Source organism: Poeciliopsis prolifica, unplaced genomic scaffold (assembly GCF_027474105.1).
Source record: "Poeciliopsis prolifica strain line A6 unplaced genomic scaffold, Auburn_PproV2 SCAFFOLD016, whole genome shotgun sequence".
In the NCBI taxonomy this organism is placed as follows: Eukaryota; Metazoa; Chordata; class Actinopteri; order Cyprinodontiformes; family Poeciliidae; genus Poeciliopsis; species Poeciliopsis prolifica.
Genome location: NW_026562391.1, coordinates 8,247,446 through 8,257,400, shown reverse-complemented (window position 1 = coordinate 8,257,400; position 9,955 = coordinate 8,247,446). Strand labels below are relative to the sequence as shown.

Sequence of the window (9,955 nt, the reverse complement as noted above, 5' to 3'; positions counted from 1 at the left end):
ATTCTAATTACATTTTTGCAGTCCTATTTCTCCATATGTGGACAAACATTTTTGCCTAAAGGTTGTCCTTTAACTAAATAACTCCTAGCTCTTTCTGGGGACACACTAAGGACGATCCAGGTAAGAAGAGTCAGTATGGGACTTCCTCTAATACCTTGTTGGTGAGACATGTCCAAAATACCTACTAAGCTATCTGAAGTCATTTTACAAGTTATATACCACCTAGTAGCATAAATCCAAGCCTACAGGATAAAAAGATACTCATAAATTCCAACATCAAAAAGAAGACTTTTGTACAAGACATTTATTATTTCTTCAATCAAAATATCCATCTCAAATTGACGGAAATCAGTAACTTTACAATATATACAGCTGTCTTCCATATCTTACATATCAAGTCTGTTTTGTTAAAACATTTTCACATATTGTGCACTGAAAAGAAAAACTTAGGCAATTAGTAAAGTATCATTACTTTTGCAATGCAACAGTAATTATAGAATTAAATGTAATACTTTTCTGCTTTCTTCTTTAACTCAGACAAGCATTGTCAAAATGCTTCTTTTTCCTGCTTGACAAAAAGGTTTTTACTAAGGCATAAAATGAAGTCAAAATAAACTTAAAAGCATGCACAAAATCACACACATATCAGAACAATTTTTCTGCTAAATCTGTTCATATCTTGATATCTAAGTGAATTATAAGCCATTTATAAAAATATATATATATTGCCATGAGCAGTGCAAACAGGAGATAAAGCAAAAAACATTTACAGCTTTTCTGATGTTGATACATTAAGTGCTTACATACTTGTATTGAATTACTGCAAAAGCAAGTCAATTCAACAGTCATTAAGCCTGACAAAACTACATAATAAAACAAATTACAATATTAAAAAAAAATCTCTTAAATAAAAATAATTCTATTTAGATAAACAATGTGTTCACTACTGGTTCAAATTCCAATATTGCATTAAAAATTTTAATTGTGTTAGTGAGGTTATGGGAAAGTGAGTCAAATACTTGCGTCACTGGATAATTTAAAACAAGTGCCTAAAAGCTACAACTTTTTCAAAGCATTCAGTATGTATTAGACAATAATCCTATGACATACTGGTTAAAAGCTATGGCAAGCAATGAAAATAAAGCTTACGGGCAATCTGGTAATTGTTACTCACAAATTAAGTAAAACCAACTTCTTTCCCACCTTAAAATAAAAAAGCGCAAGTTTGCATAACTGACTTTAAATTCCAGATGTATTATTTTAAACAGCAGATACCATGAAATGGAGTTACATAACAAAAAAATAAGACATCAACCTATCTTCTAAAAGTTGCATCTATTTTGTGCAAATTCTATTAAAATTTTAGGGCTCGTCAATGTATCTATAATCACATTATACGCTTTGCCATTTTTTGTTTATTTTCCTAAACCCTTACATGCATAAAACAATGTAGTTACTTTTCTTTTTTGAAAGAAAAATAAAACCAGTCCCTAAATTTGTAAACTTTGTGGTGTTGTTGCATCATTACTAACACAAAAGAAAAAAAAAAAACTTTTGAATAAGCATGTAAAATTAACTGATTTTCTCTCTTACAGTGCAAGCACCAAGAGGAACAGGGTGGTCCCGTTTTTAAAAATTTACTCCAGTTTTATTTTTTATGCACAGTTTTAACGTGCTTTTTCAGGTGACCAGTCTGAGTGAAGTTCTTGGGGCAGTGTGGGCAGGAATATGGTTTCTCCCCAGTGTGGGTATATCTGTGTCTCTTCAGGTTATTGTAATCTAAAAATCCTTTACCACAATATTGACACCAGTGTCTCTTTTCTCCATTGTGCCACCGCAAATGCACATTCAACTCCACTTTTCTTGTAAATCGCCTTTCACAGATGTGGCATTGGAAAGGTTTCTCTCCAGTGTGGATCCGTATGTGGATTTCTACATCCCGTTTGGTGTAGAAGCCGTTGCCGCATACCTGGCAGATAAAAGGTCTTATCCTGCCATGGACCATTTGGATGTGTTTGCTTAGACCAAAACGATAAACAAAGCCCTTCCCGCAATGTTGACAGACGTGAATCCTGCCGTTGCGATGCACCCGATCGTGACGTTTAAAAGTCTTAGAGTCTGGGAAGTACTTCCCACACAGTTTACAGGAGAAAGGCCGGTATATTTTATGGAGACTGACATGGCTCTCGAGTGCATTGCTGTTACTAAAAACACGGCCACATTCTCCACACTGGTTCCTTAGCAGATGCCTGCCGATGACAGCCAATGGCTGTAAGGGAGACACAATAGGTGGTGCACTAAGGGGTATATCTGGAATTCTGTATTCTACCTTTAGAGGTGGCGGCCTTATTATATCCGTCATAGGTTTTTCATTGGGCGGAAGCGTAGGAGGATACCACACTTTAGCTCGCCACTTCTTCACAACCCCGGATGAAATCACTGGTAACTCCAGCTTTTTCTTTTTATAGCTTCCCCTTTTCTTCCCAACTCTTCTCCTACCTTTAGCTGAATTGGTCAATTTTTTGGCACTTGCAACTTTATGGTTTGTTTTCTGACCACAATGGCCTTGAAGTTGTCTGGGTTTCTTAGGATTAGATTCTGCAGTCATTGGGGGACTGGGATCATTTTTTGCCATTTTAAGACACTTTGGACTGGGGGATTCAGGTTCACACTTAGTTATCTCAGTGATAGAACTGTCTGCAGTTACAATATATCTCCTAGGAGTGAAAGAACTGCATTCCCTTTTCATGGATTTTGTCTTGGGGTTGGATTTAGGTGATGTAGAGCAACTTTGAGTGCTCAACATCTCAGGGCTTGAGTTGTTTTCCTCTGCACTGGATTCCGTCTTGTTGGGACTAGAAGATACTTTGGTTGACCTCTTAGGACTCAGTGAACTGGATTTTGCACTTTTAGGGGTAGAATCATTTCCTGTTATTTTGAAACCTATAGAAGTAGGTCTCCTGGGACTGACAGAACTAGACCTTTTAATTAGTGAAATTGTATTATTTTTATTTGAAGGGGAATTCTTTGGGCTCACAGAAGTTGATTTAGTTACATTTATGCTTGTACTTTCTTTTGGAGAGCTCAACTGTCTTGGACTTTCAGATATAGACTTCATAACACTATGTGTACCTGAGCAAGGCTTCTTAAAACCTATATTAGGGAATTCTTTTGTAGATACTGACATTCTAGAAGTACCACTTAGTTCACCACCACCCTTGTGCAATCCTAAACTCTGCATACAAGCAATCTTACTTGGAGAGACAATATAAAGAGCTTGAGCTGGTATTTTGGTTGAGTCTTGAACAATTAAATGTGGTTTCTTGTTTTTGTTCTCAGTCCGCATTTCTTCTCCTGCAACCTGTTTTGTCGAACTTCTTTTTGATTCCAAATGAGCCTGCAGATGACTACGTAGACGAGAAACAATGGATTTGGTTCCTCTGGGATTTGAAATTTCATTAATGTTGGGCTGTAAAAAAGAAAATATGAATTTAATACAATCCAAAAATAAAATAGAAACACTTCACTATATTTCTGCATTTGCATAGCTTACCTCATTTTCCAAAGGTGACACAGAGAGTTTGGCGAGAAACTGAGCTTTACTCATCTGAACATGAGGGTCAGATGTATCCTCCTGTGTTATGAAAGCATCTTCTTGTTCGTCCTCCATGTCACTGCATAAAATGTCGTGTTCCAAATCAGGAATTAGTCGATCTGTTTCATCTGAGACATGAGCATATGATGACTTTTCTTGTACAATACCCTTGGATACCAACGTTGAGATTAAGACCGATTCTTTGGTGGAAATGGACAACGGAAGTCGAGTTAATCTGACCACTGCTCTGAGTTTGCGCTCAGTAGCTTGGGTTAATGACGAAGATACTGATGGTGGTACTCCATCAGCTGACAATTCTGAACCTGAATGCTCTTGGAAAGCAGCTATTGTACTTTCAGCAGAAGAGCTAATTTGACCAGAAGAGTTGAGGTCGTCAGTTGTGCTGTGTAATTTTTTAGTTGATGTTGGATGACCTGAATAAGATGAACTTGATTCTTGTAACTCAGACATTAAGTGTTTTGATGATTCTGGATGAACAGGAGCTATGGATTCCTTGTCACCCAGGCTTGCTGCAAGAGCAATCGTCTCAGGTTCTCTGGAGACTCCAGATGGCATCGCTTTTGAAACAATAGTTATTGTTTGAGGTGCCACATACTGATGATCTGTAAAGATGGTGCTTGACTGTAAAGACATGACAGGTTCCTGTTTCCTGTAGACAACTTTAATAGTTTTTTTAGGAACTGAAGAAAGGGGAGGCGTAGCTGCTGTAGATAATGGAGGTAGATGACGTTTGTTCAAAGTTGCTGGGTTAACTGGAGAATGTGGGTTTTGAGACCCTGCTTTGGCAATATCAGATGTAAGAGAAGGTCTTGGGAGAATAATTATTGTACGAGGTCCTTTATTGGGTGCTGGCCTATGGATCAGAGGAAGCGGAAGTGACTTTATGACAGTCTGAGCAGCAGAAGCCGACGACAAAGAAGATGATGCAGTACAACTTGGAGGCAAATCTGACGGTTGTTGCGTGACGACATTTTGAAGGTCTACTACTTTTGATGAAGTGGCAGCTGTTAAATCAGCAGACGCAGATGATGTCTTATTCGACCTGAACAGAGTTTCAACAGGAGCCATCTGTTGCACTGTTGGGGTCTCAACTACTGCTTTAAAAGAACCCACAGAAGAAACAGAACTGGACATGATCTGAGACTGTGATGCGACTTTAAGTGGGAGATCATTTTTTTCCAAAGTTGACTGATTCATAGCTTCAACGAGCAGCAAGGCATCCTGAAGGCTGACTGAAGTCTGGCAAGCTTTGAGCAAACCTAAAGATGCTTGTAGTGGAACAGCCAATGAGGTGGTTGATATTTTAGCTGCCGTCAGGTCTTTTTCGACTTCTGGGCAATGCTCTTGCAATTCAAATGTGGGTTGCTCTCCAGAGGAAAAGCTGGAGAGCAGAGATGTTGAACTCAAAGATTCAACATCTATTATGTCGTCTTTCAAAGTATCTGGACTCTCTTTGATTGATGAACTCATGACAGATGAAGTCACCAATGGTGGCGAAGCATGCGTCACCTCCTTTGTCTTTAAGTCCATCTGATGTTTTGGATCTTTATCTGTTGAATTAGGAAGAGTTCGTTTTTGCCTAGTTTTCTTTGGTGGGCGTCCTCTTTTGCGACCTGTTGAAGATTTGGGCTTGGAATCATCTTCCCTTTCAGGGACTTCTTTGTTTAATTCTTCACCTGCCATGTTTGTGTTGACTGATGCAGACTCAAAATGGGTTTGCTTATTATGTGTTGTTGTGCTGTCCGTGTGAGGAAACATTTGTTTGCCCTCAGATGTTGCGAGTCCTTGTTTTGCCACTTCCACGATTTCCAACTCTTCCTTAATATCATCCCTCAGGGCATCCTTAAGTGAAATAACCAAGGAATGCTGCATGTCAGTGGACTGGTTGTGTGTTGCCTTTGAACTTTCAGTTTCTAAACAGGATAACTGTAAAACCACCGGGTTGTTCGTTTTCTGAGGTACTGTTATTTGGGCAGTTGAAGAATTGTTTATGTTTGGTCTTCCAATTGGAGCTCCACCAACAGAAGCCACAGATGAACCTGGTTAACACAAAAAATGATAAATGAAAAAGAGAATTTAGTGAAAAATATACGACATACTTAACAATTAGAGTACACAGCATGAAAAAAAATGCAGGCTCTGATTACCACCTGATTCAAATTCAGGATCATCACCTTCTTGCTTGAACTGGGACTGCAGAGAATAATGGCAGTGAGATTATTGCAGGAATTTAACATATAATAAATGTTCCCCCAAAATATGGGAATTATTTTAAGTACCAAGCTTAAAAACACACCTCTTCCTTGACAACTACAAACTCCATCTGAGAATTTCTGTCTCTATAATTGACATAGTTGTGCTCTTGTAAACTGTAGTTGTTCCAGTTATAGTTGCATTGCTGACTGTGCCTTTCCAGTTCTGTGCGCATTAAAGGTTCACATTCCTCCACCAGAATTGTTCGGCAAGGAACAAGATCTGTAAACACGAATAAAAACATCAGTACAAACAAATTACTTTTCAGACTCTAAACACAACTTGACATGGTATAGTGAAGTTAATACACATTACTGCCTTTTGAATAATTTTTCCTTTTTTAGCAGAAACAGTGTATTTTTACTCCAGTTAGTCATGTGCTGAATAAAATGTATGCAATACATGAGTTATCTTGTTTTATATTACTAACCACTTTTCGCTGAACACTATAACAATTAATGGAAAGTGCTAAAGCAGCATTCTTGGTAGTCCGATATGCCCCCTGACTGTATTAACAAATCAAAACTACAATATGCTGTTGCTTGCATTTTTGCCACATGATCTGAATAGCGTTTCTCTTCATAATTGAAAGCATCCTTTGGAATAGTCACAAAAAAACATGTAGTGAGTCACAGCCCTACTCCACCATCCAAGATCGACACATCGTAAAAATGTGTCAGAAGTCTGACACATTTTTACGAGACTTTTAAACCATTTGTAACAAGTGAGAGAGCGGTTTAGAAATAAATAATGGCAAATAAATGACAAAGGAGAGCTGCCAGAGTAAAATAGCACCTCTATAAAAGTCCCAGTATGGGAACAGTGGGCTCTCTAACAGGAAAAAAAAAATTAACAGCAAAAAAATAAAAGCAGCAGGAACACCGTCAATCCTTTGCACTTTACCAGACAGTTGAAATATAGTGTGCACTTTTAGTATATAGTTTAAAAGTGTTTAGTTTTTACAAGAGTATGTTTCTCACTCTCATATAAAACAAGTGTGAAACTTTGTGGTTAAATACACAGTATTTAGCTACTTTCTTTAAAAAAAAAAAAAAAAAAAACAAACAAAAAAAAAAACCTGTTGTTACAACTGTTACCATGTCCTGACTGTAAATTTTGACTTAGATAATCATTAAAAAAAATAAAAATCTATCAACTGTGCCTCTTCCGAAGTGATTCTACTGCTACCTGTGAAAATGAACAGCTCATGTTTAGAAACAATCAGACAGGATGAGGGTCTTAGCACTTTCAATCACACTCATGTATACCCTGACCGTAGCCTCCAACATGTAAGGTGGAGAAACATCCTAACATTATGGGGAAACTTTTTACCTGTCATCATCAGTGTCCATACGTTCTAGCCTGTGCATTCACAGCAGGGAGTGGGAGCTGCGGGGGAGCTTGCCTGGTGGCAACTACTGATTTACCACCAAGCACTGGTGAGTCTGGGAGGGAAGCTTTAACACTGGTGAGTCTGGGAGGGAAGCTTTAACACCTGAACCTGTTCTGTGACAAAGTTGTACCGAGCCGTATTGCTGTAACCAATAGGAAAATTTTCTAGCTTAAACATCATTCGACCTAAAGAGGGGCAGCAGTGAGACAGCGTTGGTTAAAATATTGTAAAGCTAAACAAACTTACACAAAATTTCAAAATTTGCAGAAACAAAAAGACATAATGCTAATGAACCTTTTTAGACAGTTTATTAGCATGAAAAAAAAGTTGATTTGGGGGTTAGTTACACTTAAACCAAACAAAACCAGCAAATTATGCAGCACATGTCAATATCAAACTACCACTAACTACTTCCTACTTCCTTGCCATTTTTTTATTGAAATTTTTGCTGATCTGTGTTAAAAGTGAGACCCCTGGGCGTTATTTCATTACAGCGTTTACAGTTAATGGCAAAACACTGCATACGTTCTCAGATTTTTTGTACTACTGTGACATTTTCCTGATCACCAATATTCCTGACACAGTGCATAGTAATGACACGCGTAAACAACAGTCAGGTGCTGTCTATTTCAGTAACACATCAATGTTACTGAAATAGACGTGAAGATTTTACCAAATATGTACAAAAACATATTTAAAAAGTTACCTGCTGCAGGTTTAACAAGAATATTTGTGAAACACTGATGAGTTAAATGTTCTCAAGCACATCATTTTAAATTGAATTTAACGGCAATGCATTTGAAATCTTTTTCTGTTAAACTTGAAATTGAACAGTTAACAAAGGAGAAACCCTTTGCAGATAAATATTTGAGTCCCATAACGCTTCCGTACTAACAGCCAATTTTAAGAAACTACTTTAATTAGTGGTTGTTACTGTGGGCACAAAACGTTCTCGCGGCAACCACGTAAATGGTACAAAACGTCCTGTACCAAACTACTTAGATGCAGTCGGATACGAAACGAACAATGAAGTTGGAGGCTGAGAAACAACCAGCGTTTTAACATTGTATCCAACAACTTCTTAATTTGTTCTTGGCCCTTTGTCTCTTTATGCTCCAGACAAAAAAAAAAAAAGAGAGAAAATGTGTATGAGGAAATTTATCATGTGATTAGTAAAAGTAGCCATAGCGCCAGAAGACTGCTGCGGAATCCCTCTCGCTTTCACCTGTTCCTTACACCGACAGACCACAGTACGGTTTCCCTCGTTTTATATATCCCACCCTCCTGATAAGATTGGCATTACGCAGCGATTACGTAACGGTCGTGAGCTGAGCTTATCCAGCAAAAATAACGCGGAAATTCTGCCGAGACTTATAAAATCTCAACGACAAAACGAAGTCAATAAATAAAAGTACTGCGCTAATGCTTAGTGTAATAAAGGCAACTACTCACCACATTGTATAGCAGTGTCGCATTTCTCAGAGGCATCGCCTGGTTCTGTAACGGAGTGACTTTCTCCTGTGTGAGAAACCGGCTTGCCTTTGCCAGTCTCATATTGGTAACATCTCGTTTTCAGGTCCTCGTTCTCCTTCTTGATCTTGGAAATTTCTTCCTTCAGCTCATCCACCATGTTTTCAAAAAGTTTCGTCGTCTCAGCGATGGCGCTCTTCAACATACTCTCCATGACGGAGGCATACTTCGACTGAAAATCATCCGCCGACATCTTGACAAAACCTAAATTCCCCCCCTCCGTTTATGCCCAGGCCAGTTCAGCTGTGGAACGAAAGCATTAAAAACATGGTATTAACGGCTGACCCAATATGGCTCCTTCACACGCACGGAACGCGGACTCCGCTTTGTGTGACGCACATCAAATGACGGTTGGACTTGAGCTAATATCCGGTCACAAACTCTTATCCTAATTTGTGATTGAAAATAGTCTAAACCACTAGAATAAATCAAAACCAATATTAGCAGCAAATTACCTTTGAGTTTACATAAACCTCCGAAACTACAGACGCGCCATTTCGTGACATACACAATGCCACAATGTGGCTAAAACGTGTCTACTTCCGTGTCTTCCTTCTTCTTCGGTGAATGAAAAATAACCGCGTCTTCTGCCACCTACCGGACACTAGTGTGGAACCGTGAAAATCATCAAAACAACGAGATTTTCTTTTTATTTTAAAAGTTTTCCGAACGCGTATAAATTCCACGACAAGCAACACCGTCAAGCCTATTAATACAAAAACCCGGAAATTACAGATGGAAAAGCTTCAATAAAAACATATGTTGTTGACAAAAGTGATACGTAAGTATTAAAATAACATGTGGATATTATTAGTCAAAACTAAACGTCAAATAAGTATTTATTTATTTATCTATTTATGTATCATTGTCAACTTTGAAACAACCCTTAGAAAGAACATTGATTCCTATTAAGATAATTGTAAACCAAAGACGTTTGTGGAACTTTCTAACTTGCCTCAAAAATCTTGTCTTGAAGAGTTTTATGTTGATCACAATAACTTATTGAACTTTTCTATTTAAAAAGTGTGAACATGACCACACTAATTTACAATACATCTTTCATGCTCTAATGGTTTTTCGTATTTTTTTTTCCACCCTGCATATCACCCAGAGGGAAGAACATTTATCTTACATCTTTCGTTATAATAAAATGCAAGGAAAGC

General features: G+C 37.9%; 1 protein-coding gene across 2 annotated transcripts; it reads right to left on the bottom strand.

The window, feature by feature from the left end:
• Positions 1–286: 286 nt before the first annotated feature.
• LOC129367044 (uncharacterized) lies at positions 287–9,333 on the bottom strand. Of its 2 annotated transcripts, XM_055041251.1 has the most exons (6): positions 9,248–9,333; positions 8,715–9,035; positions 5,913–6,091; positions 5,767–5,809; positions 3,554–5,655; positions 287–3,469 (listed from the first exon to the last, which is right to left on the bottom strand). In XM_055041251.1, exons 2-6 carry the CDS (start codon positions 8,983–8,985, stop codon positions 1,649–1,651), a joined length of 4,416 nt encoding a protein of 1,471 aa, XP_054897226.1. In that variant the 5' UTR covers positions 8,986–9,035; positions 9,248–9,333; the 3' UTR covers positions 287–1,648. The 2 variants fall into 2 exon arrangements, with proteins under 2 accessions (XP_054897226.1, XP_054897225.1); XM_055041250.1 differs by lacking the exon at positions 9,248–9,333 and having other exon boundaries at positions 8,715–9,235.
• Between the last annotated feature and the right edge of the window lie 622 nt (positions 9,334–9,955).

Excerpts from the sequence above, each read along its gene's own strand:
- LOC129367044 (XM_055041251.1), bottom strand. The coding sequence starts at position 8,985 with ATGTCGGCGGATGATTTTCAGTCGAAGTATGCCTCCGTCATGGAGAGT. Across the intron at positions 6,092-8,714 it reads CGACACTGCTATACAATGTG|ATCTTGTTCCTTGCCGAACA; the intron begins GTGAGTAGTTGC and ends TCGTGTTTACAG. Across the intron at positions 3,470-3,553 it reads TGTCACCTTTGGAAAATGAG|CCCAACATTAATGAAATTTC; the intron begins GTAAGCTATGCA and ends TCTTTTTTACAG.